This window comes from Poeciliopsis prolifica, unplaced genomic scaffold, assembly GCF_027474105.1.
Source record: "Poeciliopsis prolifica strain line A6 unplaced genomic scaffold, Auburn_PproV2 SCAFFOLD061, whole genome shotgun sequence".
In the NCBI taxonomy this organism is placed as follows: Eukaryota; Metazoa; Chordata; class Actinopteri; order Cyprinodontiformes; family Poeciliidae; genus Poeciliopsis; species Poeciliopsis prolifica.
Genome location: NW_026562436.1, coordinates 1,494,274 through 1,518,218, shown reverse-complemented (window position 1 = coordinate 1,518,218; position 23,945 = coordinate 1,494,274). Strand labels below are relative to the sequence as shown.

Here is a 23,945-nt window from a genome sequence, read left to right as displayed (position 1 = left end):
GAGGATGGAGGAGATGAAACTGAACACAACTGACAGAAATTAAATGAGTGTTAAGCCTGACGAAGAGGGAGAGAGAGAGGAGACGAAGATGGAGCCAGGGACAATTAACACAGCCTGTTCTCATGGGGCAGGCTGGGGTGGGGTAGGGTGGATGTGTGTGTGTGAAGTGTAAGTGAACCAAGCGCAAGCCTGCAGGGTGGCTGTGGTCCCCTGGTAAGGCACACAGCCGGTCATCTGTGAACAGAGGCGCTGTGCTCTGTGGTGGAGAGGCGGCGCTTCCACCTGGCCGGCTTCAGGAAGCAGCAGACATGATGCTAGCAGAACAAGCCGCCCACACGAAGCCCTCACAGCAGCAGCATCACAAATCAACCGCTTGGTTTCAAAGAAAGCCCCTCTGGAGACGACAAGAACCGTGGCTGGAGACGGACCCGTCACCTTTTTGGGTTCAGGTCCGACACCAACGCTCAAACATCTGCTGATCCTGATGCTTTCCACCGCAGCTCCATTTATTTGGATTCTACAGCCATGCTTTTGGTGGAAAACTACACAGATAAATCACATGCGCAGCCAGCTGTGGCTCTAGTGCCACATTATTTGCTTCAAATCAGAAAAGCATCAGACAAATTTTATTTGGATCATATCTATGTAGTCATTTGATGATCAACCCTCAAATGTGTCTGATGAAGGCCATCCTGAGCAAACACCACCCTGCCACAGAGACTCAGCCCATAGAAATAAAATGACCTGCATCCATTTAGAGACATGAGACTGATACATTTTCATGTCCCATTCTGCTACATTTTGGCTGTGAGTTTAAACTTCCACTATGAAACGCTACAAAATTCCAGACAATAAGTATTTACAGTACGCTCACCATTTATTGGCCAATCTATTGAAGATAAGTAAATGTTTCATAAATTAATTCCTCTCTCTTAAACTAAATTATTGACAGTTGATTTCAGTTTTTTAATTATTGTTTTGACAGGTTTTCTGAAAATAAAATTTCAAAAATGTCTCCTAGGTGGTTTACTTGAATAAGAGGAAATGCCATTCCTTGCATTTTGAGGAATGGCTAAGCTAACCAGCACCATAAAATCATACTGACAGAATAAAGAATAAGGAAATGGAAAATGTTAGAGGTGCACATTAAAATGAACCCCGAGGAGTTTCAAGAGGTGAATAAAAACAGTCATTTCCTGTCCACTACATAAATGCATTTAAACCGTGTTAGTGTAAGAAAGATTTTTAGTTCTTAAAGTCTTTACAGTGGCATCCCCAGAAAGTTTAGAGAAATGTATAAAAATAAAAATAGTAATTTTACCCACACACACACATTTCATTATTCTGTTTAAGTTTACTTTTATAAATTTCTTTAATTGTTTATTGGATTCTACATGTATGTCTTGATTGAAGATGATTATGACCTTCATATGAAGTGACAATGTAGTTACAATAATAGAAGCTAATAAAACATTACAGTGGATGGGACCTCATGCTGATTTAATATTAAAGGATTTACAGTAAAAAAAATCATCACAGTGAGAGGAGAGATCATAGACTGGAAACATGGAGGAGAGGACACGGAATGATGCTAGGTGTGAAAAAGCTTTACTCCCTTTAAAAGAGGTGAGACTTACCAATTTTCTGGTTGAAAATTTTGTCAAAAGTGAGTTCGTCCCTTTCCTCCAGGTACTTCTGCATTACACTGCGAATACTGTAAAAAACAAACAAATAAAAAAAAAGTCAGTTATTAAAGCATTGACATGCCTCCTCCAGCTTCCTCAGAGATCCTGACCCAGGTTTCAAGCCTCCCAGCCAGCCAGCCAGCCAGCCGTTCCCCACAGGGAGGAACTGCAGGGAGGGAACAGGGACACATGGGAGGCTTCTGAAGGACCTGGAGAGATACAAGCTATCCTGGGACCGGGTGTTAATGAGAATAAGCCCAAGGAGAATGAATCAATTAACACCCTTCCTCATAGGCCCATTAACACTTTATCAGCAGCCTGCACACAGAAAACACACAGCGGCAGGCTGAACACAAAATCATCTGGATGCCGACGGCCATTTGGGTTTCTCAACCAATTTAACATCGAAATTTCAGGTGACGATATTTTGGACATCTGAAATGACTTTTGGACTATTCTAATGATTTACTTTCTAAAAGAAACCACACAGATGTAAAGAGGACACATTTGATTGATTCTTTTTGATGAAGTAAATGGTTCTGAAACTTTTCCTGTTGATCACCATCGGCCTGTCACTAATCAATTAATCAATTAATTGCATGATAAATTCAAACAAGCTCAATAATTTGTATTGGCAAGATTTTTCATTTTTCTCTTTCTGCCTAAAACTGGATGATAGTCTTCAGTTTGGTGATTTGGTTTCAACTAGCCCTTTTTTTGAAGGACAACTTTGTTTACAGACACTTTAGAATTCATTTTATTTACCATTTCTCTATTGTTTATTTATTTTGGATACTTAAAAGGTCTTGCAGTTTCAGTGTTAAATGTTCAACAGAATTTGAAGCTTACTGATATTTGAGAATGTGTTCTTGCATTATTATTCAATTACTATACGACTTGAAAATAGTGTCAAGACAACAATATTATTGTTTATTGCAATACTGCTGGACAAGTTATCAAAATTTGTTATCGTGACAGGTCTAGATTACCACCTAAGAAAATACACAACTTCAGAATAACAAGCCAGCCTTCTGCTTCATGTCACTTTGGTGTCAGCTACCAAGTTTTCATTACAAATGTGTTTCCTATCAGAAAAAGGGCTTTTTAAGTACATTTATTTTCAAAATGTCTCATTGTACAAAGATATGATCAATGGAAACTGCACTGGAAAAACAGCGTTGAATTAACTTAAAGCATTTCTTTTGTTAAACACCGACACAAATGTACTCAATTGCAAATGTATTTAATAACTCTGCATCAGTATCGCACACTGTGCACCACTAGTTTCAGAATCTTCTTCAAACATGCAAAAAAACAAAACTTTCATTTGTTCTGTTAGTGCCGTTTTAAATATAACAGCCAATCTTAAATAAATAATTAATTAACTGAAACTGACCAAAACAATAGGTTGCCTACCTTGGTGAAACATAAAAACAATAAACTGCAACAACCCTTCTCTCAAGAGGTCCAGAAACTTATTTTGTCAAATACAATGTTTTTGAATAGGTTGTGATTAACTAAAGCCCTGCAAAAATGCTAAATAAGTTACAGCACCACAAATAAAAATGCAAAAGTAGCTTTAGGCATTAAGCTGTCCATTTTCTTCTGATAAGTTGATTTTCACTTTTTTTGACAGAACTCGCCAACTGTTCAGAAATGGATCTCAAGACTTGAAATTCAGTCAAATTTAAGACGAGCAAAGACTCAAAACCTGACTTTGTGGTCAATACAGACTCGACTGAGTCAAGCCCTGAGAACAGAGTGCCGAGCCGTCTTTATCTGGACTCATCAGGGTGAAGATAAGCTGCTAAGTAAGCCACAGGCTGAAGCTCAGGAAGTGATGTGCATGTTCTCCCGTGAGCTTGATTTAGCACACAAGACAGGATCTAACAAAGGTTTATAACAACCTGTTTATGTCAGCCGTGGAACCCAAAAGGGCAGCACTTCATCAGGAACAAGCCATCATGATACTGACGTTGGACAGTCCAACACATGTACAGCACAACAGTAATTTCAATTTGTTATAATTAGCGCATGATTTACAACTCTTCAAGTTGTGTGGGTTGTACAGGTGCAAAGGTTCAGCAAAAGGTGGAAAAGGATGATGACTGAGGAAAATGTGGATCAATCAAAATTAGGCCTGTCATAATAATCAATAAATCAATCGCATGATAAATTAAAACAAACTCAATTTCAATTTGTGTGATTTATCTTTTTTTTTCCTCTTTCTTTCTACCAGAAACTGGACAAAAGTTTTTGATCGAATGTTTTGGTCTCAACTAGAGCATTTTCTGAAAGACATATTCCAGTGTTAAATGTTCATTAGAATCTTAAGTTTATTGATGTTTGAGGATGTGTTCTAGTATTATTATACCATTATAACAATGGTATATAACAGTATATTGCATACCATTATAAAATGGTCTCAATGCAACATTATGGTTTATCGCAATAACTTCTGGACAATTTATCGTCCAGTAAAATTTGTTACGGTGACACGCTTAATCATAATTGTTATTGTTAGCAATATTTACTGGGGCTGAAATGACTCATTGAATGATTTGATTTCGCAGACTATTAAAATTCCTTAAAGTAAATTATCTGTATCAACGCTTCGTTAAATTATGTTTAAAAGTATAGCGCACTGTGTTCCAAACAGATGATTATTTGTGTTGCACAACGCTCTCACTTCCACCACTGAACTGTTATTGAGGAGTGCAAAGAGCCTTTAGCAGCTATGGAGGGAGACGGATACAAAAAGTGTCAAAAGTGATGGATCACTTTAAACTGGCTACCAACAGGTCACGTCTTTGTTCCCTTTGAAAAAGACCAACTTTTTAATCTGTGACTCTTAGAACAGAATTTGGAATGAAAAATATGTAGAAAGAAATACATTTAAGCTAACATGACATTCCTGATCAAGAAAAGTAATGACAAAAACAAAGTATTTTTGTCAAAAAAAGTTTCTACACTTCATATAGAGACTGAAAGTGATATTTGATATACATTGCATTTTCAGAAGTAAAAAGGAAGCCTTCTTTTTAATACTAAGGCTGCACATATGGCTGAAAAAAGTGTCACAATATAATTGTCTATATTTATAATTATTCATTTGTTTTTGTTAAAATAACTGAAATACTGCCAAACTGATCACATCACCTTTCCTGTTTTATCCACATTTTTCTCTGCATATTTTAAGCAGTTGTGAAGCACGGTGACAAACTGCTGCACAAGTTACTCAACAGGTTGTTTCTGGGTAACTTAAGAATGAGTTAGTTAGTTGATGTCACCAAACTAGCTTAGCTTGACATGAGCGCTTGAGCAGCAAAAGCCTTTCCTCTGCCAACATATTCCTGAATCCTGAGCGGCTCTCGAATGGAGTTCAGTGAAATTATTGAATACTCCATCAGATGTAGTATCTCCGGATATTGATCATGTGTCAATCACAATATACAATGTTATTGATTTCTTGTGCAGCTTTACTTTTTTAACAAGCATTTTATTTTGTACATTTCCTTTACTAGGTTAAGTAGTTGCAAAAAAAAAAAAAAAAAAAAAAAAAACGACCTTTTTTTCCTTTCAATCACTTGGTAAGCTCCAGCAATCAAGCTTTCCACCGCCCGGGTCACCATTTGGTGCCATGGGTCAGACTTTGTGTTTTGTTTTCAATATTTATGCCATCATGAATCCAGAGAAGTGATGATCAGTCAAGATTCAGCACTATGAGCAACCAGAGAAGCATATGACTGATAGAGGTTTTATTTTTCAGCATGGGAATGACCCCCATCAAACAACCTACCAATGCATTGAAAGTCAGACATAAAAAAATAAAAATAAAAACCACACACAATGGAGCACTGTGAGTCATGGATCGGTCTCCCTGGAGTCTGGACCGTAACATTATTAAAGCAGTGTGGGTTCATCTCGACAGCAAAGCAAACAAAAGGCCGCCAACATCAAAAGATCTTTGAAATGTTCTTCAACAAGTGTCCACAACGATTTCCTAAAGCTACTGGTAGAAAAATAAAACAAAACGTTCCATAAACAACAGAGAGCAAGACTGAAAGAAACAAATGTGGTCATTATCGCCACCATTAGCTGGAATCTTTTCTTTATACTTTAGATATTTGAAATAAAATGTTCCAACACAGGAGGCCTGAGCAGAACTGTGTTCCATACTAGGGCTGCAACCAACATTTAATTTAGAAATCAATTATTCTGTCGATTATTCGATTATGAAAAATTGACAGTCGGCAAATTTTTCATTTCACCACCAAAATACTTCAATGGCTTTTTTGAATAAAATAAACATTGTATTGCCTAAAATACAATAAAACGTTCAGTGAATAATCAGTCATTTGTACCAAGAGATCCATCAGCAGCTACAAAGAAAATAATATATGAAAATACAGTGCAGGGCTGATCTGGTGATTAATTTTTGGATTAACTGATTAAAAATTGTATAGTAAAAAGATTCTTCACAAGACTTTTTTGTACAGAATTTGAACCAGGTGAAGCTAAAATGCCACTAGAGAATTTCTAGACAGACATAATTTACCAAAAAAGGTTTGTCATAAATTCAAAATGTTTTTTTCTTATTATATAATTTTGGCTTACTGCTCTAAGTAGGTTACAATTTCAGTAAATTACCTTTTCCAGTCTGTTTATTCCAGTTAATGCTCTATTCCTAAATTGATAGATTATAATTTAAATAATTAATCAATCAGGATTAATCCAATTAATCATTTCATCCGTAATTTTAACACAACAAGGCATGACTTTGTTGCTATATGACAGAAGACCCCAGCTAGTGGTGGTGATGACACAGATGGGTACAACCTTTTTGGTGAATACTATGCAACATTTCAGCCTCAGCCACAGCTGCTGAAACAAGAACTGAGGAAGTAGACACTTCCTCTTCAGACACGGCCTTCTTGTCCCGTTGAATCACTAGCAGCTGACTAGATTATTTGTTTAAAACTAAATCCCGCATACCACAAAGACGGATAACATTTCCCGTTAAAAGTCGAGCATTGTGAGATTATTAAAACGTATTAAAAGTGCAGCAGGTCGTTCCAGAACACGGAGGTCAGGACGGCTGGGTGCAGCTGGCTTCTAGGGAAAATCCAGATAATGAATACATCGATTACAGTAATAAATCATGCATCGCAGCACGATTTGGACCAAAGGCCGTACAGATAATCCATCTCTTAACATATTGACACTCCTCTGTACAAAAGGACAGAACATACATTTTCCAGACATTATCAATTGAGCTTAAGCCGAGCGAAGCTCAGCTGGGAACAACAGTTGTGATATAAAATCAACATTAGCTTATGGGGGCAGATGACCGCGACAGAGAGGGGCAACAAAGAAGGTCCTGCTGCGACAGAGCGCTTTGAGTGACAGACTGGCTGCCGGCGCACGCTGATAAATAAGGCCGGGTTGCCTGCAGCGGATTGACACGATGTGGACAAATTATGAGAGGTGGCGTTGGTTCTGCTGCTGGTTCTCAGAGAGCTTCAACAATCAGCAACAATGAGGGGTGCGGAGCCCAATAAAGAACGCTTTCGTTTGCTGTCATCATTCCACAGGCAGAAACGTTCCTGCACTCAGGAAGACGTCAATCAGCCAGGCAACAGCAGCTCATATGTGTTCTGTGGTGTCTAGGTTTTCAGATCGCATCATTTTATCAGTTTTATCAACATAAACACCAAAATGGTGGTATGTGCACCTTTATAGATGCGTGTTTAATTATTAATGTCAGTATATGTGTCAACTCCAGAGTCTATTAATATGGAAGGGAAGTATAAGCCTATTCCTTTTATTGTAGCTTATCATTGATTTTTATTTGTTTATTATAATAAGATTAGCCATTAGTAGGGTTGAGCATTTATAGCATCGTTTATCATTTATTGTGGTAAATTTCTTAGAAGAATTTTCATTTATCTTTCTCACCATAAATTCCAATTACCTGACAAACTGTATTGTCAGGATTAGTAGCTTTGTTATTTTTTTCCCCCAGTGCTAAATAAGAGCATCAATAAATATGACAATAACATTAAATGTAGTTACTGGGTGAAGGTTAGTGATTTAAATCAAACTTCTTAATGTGACTGGTAACTTATTAAAGAAGCATATTAAAAGTGAGAATGTTATTCAAGAGCAGCATTTGTGTTTGTGGGGCTATAAATGCAGTGATACGCAGTCACAATCAAATAGTTACTTAAAAATGAAAAAAAAAATTTTTAAATAGTAAATGGTTCTTCCATTTAATACCACAAACAGTGCCACAAAATATTGTGATAGAACTTTACGTGCATGTTGTCCATCAGTCAGATAGTCAGGGCACCTAACTGCTTTAATGCTAATTCAGCTTCAGTCTCCAGTCGTCCCTTACAACCAACCGTTTTTTCGGAGGATAACCGGATGGACTGTTTAGAACTGGAAGTTCACTCATAACGTGACGGTTTAGTGGCGCATCTCTGACCTACAACTGTTTCATCTTCAGGAACGGTGATGGATTCTTGGCTTTTGCACTATTCTTTCTCGTTTCCAAAACTCTGCAACGCTATCATGGGACATTTCCTTTTCCATGTATGGTAAAGATTAGATATTTCACCATTTTTCATGTGTTGTGCTATGGTAAGAAACGGCTGAAAGAAGACGTTTTACCTCAGGAACACGTTTTATGTTTACGCTGAATTCCACTCCTGTCAATGATCACTAAAGTGACTTTAAAACAAAAGCCACAGCTCTCTCGTGTCATAGTTAAAGTGATTCATCTCAGAGCTCTACTAGATATGAGATTCTCACAGTATGGCAACTCTGAAGAAAAATACCACATTTTACAATATAGAGGTGCACCAAAGTTTCTGGCCCATCATTGATCTGTAGAAGCCTGACCTGCTGACTCTGATTTTAGTCAATACACATTTTATCTGTCTGAAGTTGCTAAATACTTGTACTTGCAGAGCGCTTTACCAAGTCCAGAGGACCCCAAAGCGTTCAAACTACAGTCATTCACCCATTCACACACACACTCACACACTGATGATGGCAAGCTACTGATTGTAGTAGCTACAGCTGACCTACTGGGCAAACTCCTTCCACCATCGCCATACCAAGACGTATCTTTAATATTCCCATATATCATAATTTGTAATATAAACAACAGAAAAAGACATTCACCAACAATAAATGCACTAAATACAAAAAAAGAACCCATCACAGTGTAGACATAAAAACATAACTGCTGAGAAATTCAACAAGGAGTATTTAAAAGCAGGGCAACAGCAAGCAAAAATACATTCTGAAGTTAAAAAGGACAGTACTGTGCGTTTTCCAGACACACTCATCTTTCATAGCACATTCGTAGGCCTGTCACAATAAATTCTGCTCATGTCTCAAACATTATTGCGAAAAATAAGATTTTTTTAATACCATTTTAAACTGATGTAATGGTAATGACATAATAATGCAAGCACATCCTGCCAAAAATTACTTGAACTAGTAAACAAAATAAACAAAACAACCAAAAACAAATAAAATGGACTCTCAGTTTCCATCAACAAAAAAATATGCTTGCATAAAATCTAAATGTAAAACCAATGTGGATATTAAAACTACATTCAACCAAATATATTATTATTATTATTATATATTATTGCACTTTAATAATCATTAAATTTAGATGAAAGATGGGCATATCTGACTATCTGGTGCAATAGCTCACTTCTCCCTTCCACTAAGGAAATGAGGGAGGCAAAGGTCAGTGGAGACAACCGGAGTTGAGCCTTTTGTCATCCAGTGAAAGAGAAGCAGGAAGAAATGATGAAGCCAATAAATTAAAATGAGATCAATCATTTTCATTTATCATCCGATTAATTGATTTGTTAATTGCTACAGGCCTACACGTTCATGTAACTACGTTACCTTTAGATGTTATAAAATGCTATATGAAACGTGACTAAAAAGATATTTGACTTTGTAATTTAATACCTTGAAATTAGGCTTCTGTTTATTATTTCTTCTTTAAATAAATAAATCTCACAGTACAGCCAGCTGTACAATGGTCCATCCCAAGTGTGAACATCGAATGCATTTGAAGTCCTCTAAAAAAGCCAATTCCCGATCAGATATTGGCATCGGAAATTGGTAAGATATCAACTAAAAACACGGTTATCAGATAATATCAGCTTACTTCTACAATCTCAGACAGAAGCAGTCCGTTCCAGGATTTAGTCCGCTCCAGTATTTCTATTCAGTGACATTTGCATCCCACAGGCAGAACATTGGGTGATAATAAAATGGATCAGTGTTCTCATATCTATTGTTATTGATGAGCCTGTTGCACCAAATCAATTAATTGCATAATAAATTAAAATAAGCTCAATAATGTCCATTGTGATGATTATATTTTGAAGGATACATTTTTGTTGTAGAGACTTTAAATTTTTTTTTTTTGTAGTTTTTATTTCTGTTTTATTTAGTGTTAAAAGTTATTTCCAAAATTAAAGTTTATCGATCTTTGACAGTGGAAGCTTATATTATTAGGCAATTTTCAATATATTAATTGAAAATGACCTACAAACAATATTATCATTTATCACGGTAGTTATTGTGATACTGTCAATATTGGTATCAGCGAATACTCAAAGCTCGGTACCTTATTTTAAGTGAAAAAATTGTACAGACCTACAATCCTATTGTGATCTATGCTGTTTGGCCTTACAGTGTGAACCAATGGTGATTGACTGGATAAGCATCACTCATTCATTCAGAACTAATTCCAATGAGCAAATTTTTGTTCCTCCCAGGTTAAGACATGAGCAACACCATTAATGTAGCAAAAGTACAAGAGAAAATGGAAGATCAGGAAAGAGAAGTAGCTTGAATAATGCGATTTCACATGGGAAAAGTTTATGTACATGTGGGTTTCTTTTATTTTTTCATGTTCTGTTTTTGTTTTGAGTGAAAGCCAATTTGTTTACATTTTTAAATTTACAAAACGAGTAAACAGGTTGTCATAGTCAAGGACTAAGGATCTATGAGAACAGGCAGATGGAAACTCATTCACAGGCGACTATAAATATATTTATGGCAGACGTCCAAAGGTCTTCCAAGAAATCAAGATATTTTCCCAGAGTCTTCTCGCCTAGATATTTTTTCTTCAAACCTTTGGTTCATCATTTGCTCTTTTATTGTGACTGGATGTTGAGAAGCAGACGGGATCAAAGAGAACAGCACATTATTCTTCTGACTGTATGAGAAAAACCACCGTTTAGCACATGAAGATTAGGGTGTGCTCACACTGCCAAGAAAATATTGACTAGTAAGTCAGAATTCTCTCCACTGTCTCCTGGCAGCTCTTTACTGAAACATGCTGGTGCTATTCATGCAATAACAAAGCAGCACTTAGGAGGAGGGAGACCCCTTTAAAACAGATCAGCTAAAAAAATAGATTTCAAACTCACTGTTACCCAAATGTTTGCCCTTCAAGGTTTGTCAAGTGTTTGATATGATCTTTTCACACCTTTGAAACACCTGTTCCCCTCCTCACCTGTGGTGGCGCTGCACCAAGGACCACTGAAGAAAACGACACAAAAACCTTTGAAGAAGATATTGAGCGCAACTTTCTTCTTTACAAAAACTAAACAGAAATAAGATTTTTGCTGGGGTTTTTTGTCCTTTGTCTTTAGTAAGAAACTACGAGTAATTTCTCCCGCTGGTGCTAAACTCACATTTTTGGGTTGCATAAAAACCCAAAGTCCGCTTGATGGTTGCATATGCATTCGAACCGCACCAGTGTTCACTTCAACAGAACAGAGACCTGGTTTTGGAGGCACGCCAGAGTTCACTTTATGGGTGCAATTGCGTATTCACACTTCGCCAAATGAACAGGACTTTCAAGCCAAATGGCCTGGATTAAAGCAGACCAAACAGATGTAACTGCACCCTAAGGGGCACTTTATGCTTCAGGGAAATAAAATGTCGTAATTCATATCATCCAAAGATTTGTGGATAGTGATGCTATGGGCAGGAAGTGTCTCTGGTCGCAGTCAGGCTTCAGAGGTCTTTGACTGAAGAATGATGCTCTGACAGTCTGACTGCACTGACATGCTATTGGCTCAATTTCTGAGCAGCAGAGACAATATTCTACAGTGATATAATCTGGAAGACAGAAGCACTGCTAATCCATCTCATTTGCTTTTGCTGCTTCTCTTTAAATCTCTGTCTATCCCTGTGTGCAGAAAGTTGGGCAGAGAGAATAAGTCCGGAATATGATCCTTGCTCATTATTATCAATGAAATAGATGATTTGAACCTCATTCATTTTGTGGTCTTAAATCATTGACAGTGGGGATGTTATTTTTTCTAACCATCTCATTTCAACCTCTTATATACATCAGAGGAATATACATCATGTTGCACTATATCCAGATGTGCTCAACTAATTATACATTTTGAGTGATTCTTAGGACTGCACACAGAAAATGAGGTTACAAATAATGTTAGCCACATTAAATGCTAAGGTAAGTTTAAAATGTCAAAACTGTCATAATTTGATTTCCTTACAACGCAATAATCCTGTTAAACAGAGACTGCTCTCTCTCACACGATGGGATCTTTCTTCTGCAGAACTTTTGCCACCTAAAATAAATCTGTATGTGTACTTTAAGTTACAAAAGTTGTCCTTTGACAAAACGAGGTCATCCTCCTATCTACACAACTTCCACCATTCTCACTTTTCTGTCAGAGGACTTGGCTCCTGCTTGCCGAGAATGTTGCATTGCCAGGCTACGTCCAGAGCGCCGCAGCGGACTGCAACCCGCCACCTCGACAAGCAGCCGTCTAAAGGCTTACAGCATGTGTGCATGCTCAAGGGCCACAACTGGAGCATGCTTACAGAAACGTTTGCACCCGTTTCGAAAGTTTACCATGTACAGGTGTTTACAGGAAGTGGCTTTGCAGGTAAAGTCCGCATGGCTGCCAGCCTGCTCTTACTCCTTCTGCTCATCCTCTATGATCTTTTAGCAATTTGAATCTGAGTAATTCCTCTCAAGCACTCAAAGCGCAACAAGCTTTGGGGTGACACTGCACAGGAAGGAAACATAATGTAACTATTTCATTCAGACATAATGGACACATTACTGGATAAACGACCTGACTGAAAAGTACGTTTTCATGTTAATGCGAGCCTTTTGGTGCGCTGATTTACTCCACAGCTGTATAATAGTGCTTCTGTAAGTCCATTAGTTGATGCATTTATCTGGCCAGCTTCAATATCATCGTGTGTAATAACTAATGGGGATCATTTATAGCATATGACCTCAAAGGCCATGCTTTCATTTTTTGATATAGAAAAAAAAAAGAAATGCTTTCATTTTTTGATATATATATATATAAAATAAGAAAAACATTTCCTCACTATGTAGGCGTCAATTTTACCACTGAACTACTTCAGGTAAACTCCCCTGTACCTTAAGGGCTTCCCCTTCCCTGTGCTGTTAGTTTCACCCCCTCATTTTAATCTACATGTTTGATCTGATCAGAGTTTGACTATTTTTAAGTGTACTGTAAACCAGTCCCTCCAAAGTTTTGAGATTATTTTTGTGTATTGTTTTGGTTTTGTTTGTCTTTTTTTCATCAAAAATACTGATTTTGTAGAAATATTTTCATAAAATCTTGTGATATTTCCACTTAAACCTCAAAATCTAAGCAGATAAAAAAAATTTATTCTTTGAGAACTTGAAGTAGCTTTATTTTTAAACCTATCAAAAGAAGCAATTAATTGCATGATAAATTAAAATGAGCTTGATCATTTCCATTCTAATGATTCATATTTTTTGAAGGGCAGTTTTGTTTACAGAAAGACAGACTGTCTTGAGATAACGGTGTCTTCAGTCAGAGGCTTCTTCAATTTCGCTGAAATACAGACCACTACAGGAGTTCTTTCCAGCCAGCGGACATCACCATGTAAAATAACTTGAATTAATACGAGCTACAACGTTTAATTTCCTTTTGGGATCCATAAAGTATTTTTGCATTTGAATTTGTGAACAAACTAATTCATGTCTGATTTTAATTGTCTTATTTAATGGAAACACAAATTGTGCTTTTTTGATTTAAGAGGAATATTGGCAAAGTTTTGGGCATTTTTATAACTCAGCAGCTGAGACTTCTATAGTAGTGTATTTTAATGCAGGATCCTTAGAAAAACAGCTTTTTTCATTATGGTACAGGTGAACCTGCTCTGCAACAGGACCTTCCAAATAGACCGTTTCAAGTAAAAGGTTCATGATCCGCGCCAAGTTGCAAAATTTCAGAGTTGCACGACATGGAGCTCAAGATCAACAAGCAGGGGAGTGGGATGGGAGTTCAATACATCAACTATAAGCCCAGTTTATAAAAAAATCTGTTGAAACACCGTAGGTCTGTTTGTATCAATCCAAACACAAATGAGGACCTTTGAATAGTTTCTTTTTCTAGCATTAATTTTACTACCTGTAGTCATGACAGTAAAGTGTTAAAAAAGAAAAACAGATTCATTAGATCAACCAAATCATTTGCACGGCAAATAAAAGTTTTGCATACCACGGACACGGGTACAGCGTCCAACTGTAAGGTGGGAGAAAGCTTTCTGGGAAAGTGAGCCTGATAAAAAAAAAAATCAGAGCAGCCCAACGACAGGTAGCAGGAGTTGAGTTTTATCGACACAAATTATTTAAAGACGTCACCAGAAACTCATATTTGGGATCGCATTGGATTTTTCTGAGCATTAACTGTGTATGCTTATTAGATCTGAACAGTATACTCCCCATTATGTCCCAATATGACAACGCTGAAATCATTCATTTCATCAGCAAGGCCACGCTCAGAATCAGAAACTTTTATTATTTTGTGATAAATCCAGGAATGATGATGGACAGGTATGCTAGCTAACAGTGGACGAACAACCCTGTGAACAGGTCCGACCCGCCTCTAGAAGCAAGACGAACAGGAAAGTCAGAGAGTTGGATGCTGAACGTCAGAACTCTGTGGAGCAGCGATCCTGCCAAGATCCCTCTATCACGGCGGTTTTCAAAGTGTGAGGCGCGCCTCCCCTGGGGGGCGCCAGAGCACATGAGGGGAGGCGCGGTGCGAGGGAAAAAATAAACCGAAGAAGAAGCTGGTGTGGGAGAAAAAAATTGACAAATTTTTAGTAAACGTGTTCATCTCCTTCATTTCAACCCATCTCTGTGAATCTGGGTTTTCCGCACTCCCAATGATAAAAAGCTAATCCCGGTCAAGGCTGCTGGTTGAAGATGATCTGCGGTTATACCGCTCCACAGTGCAACCCCGCATTAACCGGATTTGCGCATCAAAAGCACAAGCACATTGTTCCTACTAAAACTAAAGTGAGCTGAACAGTAATGTTGCCAATGTGTTGCCACGTTGCCAATTTAGTTAAAATCATAAATAAAATGACTTACACATGATTCAGGACCGTGGTAGAAAAAAAAGGGGTGCGCATAGCGTGCGTAAATGTTTTTTTCCTTTGTATGCCTCCGCTCTTCCATACTGCACGCTCTTTTAGCTCGAGATAAATTGTTAGATGAGCCACAAAAAGAGCTCCACAATTTTGCAACTGTTTAGGTTTTTGATTTATTTTTTTAATTTCAAGGAAATGTGCAACATTTACAGATGTGTTCCAAAGATCTGATCAAAATGTTTTTGTTAAGATGTGAAAACACTGTTGGTATCTCAAACATTAAACTCAGAATCTCAGATGTAACGTTTGTTTGAGAAAACGGTTGAAAAATCAGTTTGGGGTTGTTCTTATCATTAGAAAAATGAAAAAAGGGCGTATTTGCCATCCAAAGGCCCTGATAAAATAATTAAAATGGGAGGAAATGTTTTAAAATGTTCATGTGTTAAATTTCATTCAGATAAAGTGTCATTTTAAAAGATGAGATGGTTCTAAAATAAAAGCAATTAGAAGGTGTTTTGTAGTGGCATTTGTTTGTTTGTGTGTGTGTGTGGTGTGGTGGCATTGTGCAGCAGGCATTGTGCTCCTTGGAGGGGGGGCTCACCCTTTCATACTTTGAAACTCCCCTGCTCTATCACATTATGATGGCACACTGTTAGCAACCATCAGGCTCTCTCTGAACACACCAAAAACATAAGTGGCTCACTAAACTGTCTTGTTTTCATTTTTTCCACCTCTCAGCTTATCTCTTACCATTCACCGTCATTCCAACAATAATAGTATCATTCATTGCTTTTATTTCATTTGATTTGAAAAAGCAAAACACTCAGAGTGTCAGGGATAAATAAAACCAGCAGATGCAACGTTCAGAAGATGCAGTGACTATTTAGGGTGGGAATTCAGCTTTCTCATGGTTAATCAATTATTGAAATAGTAGTCAAATAATCATCAAATAGTAAAAAATTAAACTGTTTATTTGCATCTTTTAATTTATTTCTAATAATGTTAAAAAATAGCTCAAGTTGCCATGAAAAAGGCAACTTGAGCTAAAAAATGTGCCATTTTTTATCCAATTAATCAACTAATTGGGAGACTGATTAATTTCTGAAATAATCGTTAGTTGCAGCCGTAGATAATAAAGATGATACTGACTTTAGTAAAATGCCTTGACACAATATTTGTTATGAATTGGCGTTTTATAAATGACCAACATTTTCCATATTTGGTCACCTACATCATCTCTGCATGCCAATAACATGACGTTTACTGCCATTGAAGCTTGTTGATATCATAGATCAAGATTTTAAAGCCCATGGAGATTGGTGATGATGGAAAGGAAAACATAAAATAATTGTCAAGATTGGCATAAAATATTGGAACATCATATTGCCAGTATTTCTGGATTTTCTTTTTAATAAATCAAGCACCCTTACAGACTTGTTTCCTGAATGTTTGGGAATTTGGTAGCAGAGAACATTCCTAAATATCCTGAGAGTCAACAGAAATGTAGATTTTCTGTGAATGAGACTCAAACCATCTGCAGTGAAAGTGTTTTCCCCAAATGGTCTATAGTCAGCATTACCGTATTTATCGGACTACAAGCCGCCACTTTTTCCCCACTCTTTGAACCATGCCCGGTGCAGCTTTTCTGAGGTGCAGGTGTCTATCTCCAGCAAACATTTCGGGCGAGAGGCGGGGTCACCCTGGACAGGTCGCAGGGAAGTGAATCTTTGGAATTCAAAATTGGAAATCAATGAAAGTTCTGATTTTCATTTCGAACAAGCACGTGCTAGCAGCAAGCACGACGGAGAAATTTTTTCAAACTCATACTCCCTCATCATGGAAACCACACAAAGAAGTTCATATGAAGCAGCTTTTAAGTTGAGGGCTATAGATCTGGAAGTACAGATCGACAGCCGCTGCCATTTGTACTTACGCTGGCTTTGGAGACGCAGAGCTGCTTAATAAACCTTAATAAACAGTAGATTTATTAAGGATGCTCCCTCTACTGCGTCCTTGTTGAAAACCGGGAGCGGCAGTAATACCAGCAGCTTATAGCCCAGCGCAGCTTACATATGTATGTTTCCAGTTATTTTTTTTAAACTTTGTGGGTGTGGCTTACAGTGAGGTGCGCTCTATAGTACAGTAATTTAAAAATAACTGGCTTAGTTGTGGCTCTGTAAGTATTTCTGTCTGCCACCTGAAGGTCAACCCATGTAAATCTGAAACGGTATCCTGGCACAAATTCATTCTATTTGCATAAGCATGTATCAGGGTATAAAATAAAAGGTTTTGACTGTACTCTGCTTATGGACAAAAAAGGGAGGATGCTGGCTTTAATGGATTATCTGACCAGAGAAAGCTTTAATTGTAAGCTTATTTTCAGAGTGGAACCAGCAGAAACCAAAACCAGCAGCCCCAGCGGAGGAAGGAAAAGCACATCCATCAGATCGCAAAGCAGCAGTGATGAGCCATTAATGAGATCTGAATCAAAGAACATTAGCAACGCAAAAAGTCAAAAATAAAACAAGCCAGTGTGTGTGGAAATCTAAACGCTTTGGATACACTCACGCTGCTGCTGCTGCCAATAACTGCTAGATGGATCTAGCAAAATTGTGTTTTTTCGACATTAGGGAATATTAAAGTTTTGTATACATTTGTAACGGAAATGTTGCGAGAGGTACGATGTCAGCATCAACATTGGTATCTGCAGATGTTTGTCAGTTTTTAATATATTGCCATGGGTCTGATAAATACTGGCTTGATATTAAAAAAAATATTTCCACATTGTTGCCATTTGTATTTATGGGGGAAGGAGAGGTTGCTCCTGTGGGTTTTGTTTGGTCATGCTGATGGTGATGCAGCACAGTATTGTGGCCATTTTTTTTTACATTGTCGAAAGGGAAGCATAGGGCAATATCGATTAACAGTCATAACAGACGTATTAACATCAGCCCAAATTTTCATATGGTGCATTCCTAGTTGCTATAGTTTCCCAGTAATTTTATGAAAAGGCTACAATTTTGGAAATTGTTTCACTTCACACTGTTAAACATATTAATAGAGACTTTTACAACTTTAGTCTGCTAAACATGTTACATTTCATTTCTTTTACTTGAATCATTTATTCACTACAGGTCAGGTGAGATTTTACATTTGACTCAGGAAAATAAAATATACATATCACAACATTAAAGAACTGTTTTTATTACTTTGGTTAAAATATTTAATTTCCAGTACACTCCCATTAGAGTGACCTAAAAATTAACCAACAATTTGTTAGATGAATTGAACAATCCCCCAAATATTAGTTTAACACTGTTAAACTAATCTAGAGAAGTCATTGTTAAGTGCAGCCCCAACTGTCACATTTACAAACCTCCCATGAAAAGAAACTTTCAATAACCAAATCTCAACCACATCCTGTTTCACCGAGTTGCACGCCATGACCTAAAACCAAGCACTATGAAGCCCACTGCAGCACGTCTCTCTGTAAATGCATAACAAGAGGGCAAAGCGGTGTCAGTTCAATCAGAATGGGGCTTCTTGTCTGACGGCCTACTAACAGTGGGCGCTTGCAAACAGCATGGGTGAGGGGGTGTGGTGAGGGGGCTGGGTGCTAACGTCAAGAGCTGCTACATGCTGGTAGCACAGCTGCACCAGCTTCACAGGCAAGACCCAGCAGCAGCTACCAGTTTGAAGCTAACGCCGTTGTACAGCCATCAGTCAAATAAGCCTGGGAGCAAGTGACAGCTATGAGAGGGTACACCGTGGAGCACAGAACATGGAAAGGACACAATCTGCCACTGCTTTCTATTTGCCTCAGAATCGTGAGCCGGTTTTGAAACACACACCGTCAGTCAGGCTAACACAAGATTACTTCTATACATGGACAAATCGATCAGATCCAAATTGGCTAATCTTCTGTTAATCACGAATCTGATCCATTTTATTTAGGAACCACATTTAAAAGAAACAATATGTTTATCCAATATGTAAATAAAAACAAAACAGTCATCCTCTCTTTAATAATACGCACGCTACAATCCATACAACAACAAAAAAAAGTTAGCAACAGATCGATGTCAATTCACCTGTTTGTTGATAGGTACGCCAGTGTCATACTGATATGTATAGAGGAATTATTTGCTTGTAAACACAGCCGATGAGCGTGGAACCTGACTGCAGCAAAAGCCTGGCCGGCTAAATATGAACCAAATTCATATTTAGCGCATAAATTACAGATGAAATACAATCATTTCTTCCCATTTTGGTCACAAATAGCAGAAAAGGGTGGCGCCCCCCAGGGGCAGCAGCCCAAGAAACCCCATCTGATGGGCTGTGCCCAAACAACATTTTGTTGCGCTTGTGTACAACAACAATGAAAGCATTCTGATTATGAAAATGAAGATGTAGTTGCATCCATGAAGGCAGGGGAAAAACTAACCCATTACAAATCAAAATGGCAGCGGGTTTGAACAGGAGGTATTGTGAGATACAGAGGATGTCCTAAAAATAAAAATGACCTGCGCTGGAGGCGAGTTGAAAATTATTTTATTAGCCTAATTGTAAATAGTAAATAGTTCAAACAGCTATTTTTTTCCTGCCTTCTAAAGATGACATGCGTAGCAGAGTAGCTGACAAAATGGGCATTTATCGCATTGTTTATCATTTATTGTAATAAATTTCTCCTAAGTCCTTTGATTAATCACTCTCACAATAAACTCCAACTAACTATTGTTAAAATCTCCTAAAACTGTCCGTATTTTCAAGATTGATAGTTTTGCCATTTTCTCCACTCTATTCTTCAATGAAGGCATCAATAAATACCAATAAGGTTGAAAATACAGTTACTGAAATCAGCTTAGTGACACAGATCACACTTCATTTTGAAAAATGGCCGTTTAGGGCTGGTGATCGAACCAAATGGACTAAAAATATATCTCTTTGTGGCATGTATTTTTTGTTACAAAAACTACAGAGAATGCAATGTCTCCTTTCTCAAATCCCTGCAAACTACATGTGGAATCCAAACAAAAGAAAACTAGAACGCGATGAAACGACACAAACACATACTTTAATGAATTAAATAATAATCTTATAATTGCCTCGCTGTTAATAGGATTCAAAAACTACCAACACTATCAACCAAATCTACACCATTTTGTTTTACTTCTATGAGTTTCATTCTTTTGGAAATTTGTTTATTTTTTTAATTGGCCCAAATTGGAATTGGCAGATCAAGCCTCAAAGAAAAACAAAAATCGGTTGCAGTGATCAGGAAAAGCCTGATCAGTGCATTTTCAGTTTTAAAAAAAAAGAAGAAAAAAAAAAGGCATGCACATTCTATAATAGTTGTTCCCGTTTTTGGTGTGTGCTTGCAGGAGGCCGGAGAGCAACAGTGTGGTTTTGCAGAAAAACTGAACAGACAGAAAAGCCTTTTTGTTTAAATCAAGCATGTACAGTAGGGACAGGTTTGACAGTAAGCACGCCTCCTTCCTCCTATGCAGCCAAATACGCTTCACAAAGACTCCATGTTAATTGCAAACAGGCACAACCACTTAACATCACAGGGCCTCGCTGATGAGCTTACCTGGGCTCAGGGAGGATGATTTTCTTACTGGCTCGGGCGGCAGGAGTAGACTTGCTCTTCTCCATCGCCATCAAATAGCTGACATCGGCGAGTACCGCTTCGAGGTCCGCCATTTTTCGACCCTTTGGAGGAGCAAATGAATAAAAACAGCAGGCTTCCTGTGGTACTTTAAAAAAAACTATTGAGGGAATTAAAAGAACCGTTTCCTCCAGCGGGGAGGACCACCATCAAGGGCCGAGGTGTGATGACAGGGGGTGTGGGGGGTCCGGAGGAAGCGGAATCGTGTGGATGTCTGCGGCTGCTAACCTCAAGCCACCATCATCATTAAGACATAAAAAGGGAATTCATGGGGGGGGACATTAAGGTGGGCAGATCGGCTCAAAAATTTAAATAAGTCGCAGTCCGTGGATCAGCTCGATCGCCGTCCTTGCAATCCCATTTGGCGCAAAACTGCAGCCGGATTGCGCCGTGTGACCGCCGGGAGGAAAGGTGCTAAAATAAGCAGGATCGGGCTCGTTTTGGTGTCAGCGCTTCCTCGCCTCACAGGGCTGCCGTGATATGCAGCCTTAGTGGACAGCTGTCAAATTCTGCACGTCTCTCGGGACTTCCTCGCTGAAAAAAATGTGCCCAAACGATCGGTTTGTCTGCAGTTCCACATGGGGTTCCGATTCGGGATTTTCCCTTCAAATGTAAACAAATGTGCGGTAAGGAGGGGATGGGGGGGTCCAATTTGAGAGAAATGGCAGGCGGAGTCTGCAGTCAGAACGTGAGATGTAACTCCCGATTGTTTTTGTGGCCTCGATAGCAGCAGAGGGTCTGCGTTACAGCAAACAAACAGGAACACGTGTGGCTCGTTTTGCTCGAACGATCACATTTAGGGAAGGGGAGGGGGGCGGATTTACTGAAAAGACCTGAATAAGACCCTCCAGGGCAGGTTAAATGTGGCGACCCGTTGTCCTCGTCTCAAAATATTAAGAATCCTTTAAGCGAGCTTTGGCACCGATAAGTCCGTGCGATCGGAAGCTGAAAAACAAGCAGCGTTCATAATAATGACCTCCGATCAATCCCACTCTCCGCTCTCTGTGTGGCTATTTGTTTTTCCTTTTCTGCCCAGTCCTTTTTTTTCCTTCGCTCGGCTCCCTTCCTGTTGCAGCCGTAGTGCTCCGTGCGGGGCGCAGCAATCACGCCGAAAATACCGTCGGAAAAGACGCGGATAAACACCTTGAGCGCTTTAGCTCCAAATCCAGAGCCGGCACGGCGCGATTAACTAATCACAAGCCAAATCCACGCGTCGTGGAGCTAACCTGCTGTAGCCTCCTGCTGGTGTCGATATTCGGGTTCGCCTGCTAGCTAGCCAACATGCTAGCTAGCAAAACTGAAACCTGCTAGCCAGAAAGCTAAATTTCCAGCGAGCTGCTGGGTTTCGACAGCTGCATTCAAAAGCCCGTAGAGCCGCTTGTCAACACGGTTATTAGGAGCTGGTTGACTAACAGCGGTGCTGCTCCGACGCCGTGCAGTAGTTTATCTGAAAAGCTAACGGCTGCTCTTGCTTCCGTCTCCTTGTTATTGGGGAAGTTTCGCTGCGCTTCCGAGAAACAGCCCAGGAACTCGTGGAGAAAAATATCAGTAAAGATGACAAATATAGTCCATGGCTTCTCGTTGAGTTATCCCCAGCGCGGGGAGGAGAGCCAGCACGGAGCTGCACACCGTGACGGTAGCAGAGGAGGGAGGGCGCGCGGAGAGATGGAGAGCAGCTCGGCTGTCCAGCGGTGGTTTCACAGAACTGGGAGTCGAGGTTATTATCAGTTAAGGCGAAGATTGTCTGTTATATTTTCCCACGCCAAAATTGAAGAAGCACGATGGTTGTGCCGCTGTTTTTGAGGTCTTCTCACGCGGCGAGTTGAAAATACTAAGAAAACCCAGCAGAGTCGAGCAGGTCGTCGTTTTCCGCGCCAGCCAGCCAGAGCCGAGCGGTTCCTGCCTACCAGGCTGTCCGCGACAGGGGAGCCGTCTCTCTCGAGCTGCCTGAGAGGAGCACTGACGCGGGTCCCTTCGCTGTCTCGGCGACGTGTGCCAGTCGATAGAGCCCGCTCCGTTCAGTCAAGCGTATCGTTTCCCAGCAAAAATGTGGCACATGTTTGCTCGAAAACCCTCCTCGCTGTATATTTCTGTAGGCTTTTTTTTTTTTTTTTTTGCTAACGCGGTAGCGTCTCCGCTTGACTCTCGGTTCGACTTCCTCTCCCACTGCGGCGGAGAGAGGCCGGTAAAACATGGAGCGGCTTGTTCTGGGGCAGGAGCCGGAGCTCGGTGTTTAAGTGCTTGGGGAAGGAAGCATTTGCGCTTTCAGCCAGCCTCTTTTAGCGGATGCCAAATGCATGTCTGTCAGGACTTTTTTTTTTTTTTTGACGAATACATAAATGAGCGTTGGCCCGCAGGTTGAACGTACACGTACGAGTCGCGGCGCCGTGTTTCACCCTAAATATGAGAACAGCCAATGAGCCGCAGCCATTTGTGACATTTAATATCACGGCACTATATCCATCTGTCAGGATGACACGCAGCGGATTCATGCGACGTTCAGGTAGAAACGCAGTGCCCTTCCCTGGCCTGCCGCGGTAATACTTCTGTAAAATGCACTGAGAAATCTAACACCGTTTTATTGGCATATTTGTACGAGAATGACACAATCAAAGCCTTTTGCGAGCAATAGTCTGAAATTTCAATTCAACAGTATTAATGCATGTACACGTATTTGCACTGTAACAACAGCTTGATGTCTTTTGAGGCATCAAACCATCTCCAGGCTGAGAATGCTTTAGTCAGATTGGATAGGGACAATCTGTTAAATTTCAAGTCCTACCACAAATTTTCAGTTTGTTTTATGTTTTGCTTTGACTGGCATTTGAGCTCAGGTATGTCGTCCTACATGAAGATGGGATTCTATTCCAGTCTCAGGTCTTTTACAGTCTTCAGTCATTTCCCGAGAGGATTCATCTGTAATTAACTTGATCCATCCTTCCAGCTTTTTTGTTTCTGCTGCGTAAAAGCATCCAGAGCGTATTGTTGCTGCCACCAGTGGATTGGCATGCTGAGGGGGATGTTATATACCACATATAGCATTTTGCTTGTACACTACAAGCATCTTATCTGACAAGAGCACCATCTTCCGCATGTTTGCTGTGTCTCCTACATTGAAT

General features: G+C 39.3%; 1 protein-coding gene across 3 annotated transcripts in view; it reads right to left on the bottom strand.

The window, feature by feature from the left end:
• Positions 1-23,090, bottom strand: part of grk3 (G protein-coupled receptor kinase 3) — a 75,467-nt gene extending 52,377 nt beyond the window's left edge. The window contains exons 1-2 of one of the 3 annotated variants that reach the window (XM_055060776.1): positions 20,749-23,090; positions 1,638-1,714 (exon numbers count right to left, since the gene is read on the bottom strand). In XM_055060776.1, the coding sequence (XP_054916751.1) occupies positions 1,638-1,714; positions 20,749-20,861 (190 nt within the window). In that variant the 5' untranslated portion in view covers positions 20,862-23,090. The remainder of the gene's footprint in view (positions 1-1,637; positions 1,715-20,748) is intronic. The other 2 variants (XM_055060775.1, XM_055060774.1) reach the window with 2 other exon arrangements.
• Positions 23,091-23,945: the final 855 nt, after the last annotated feature.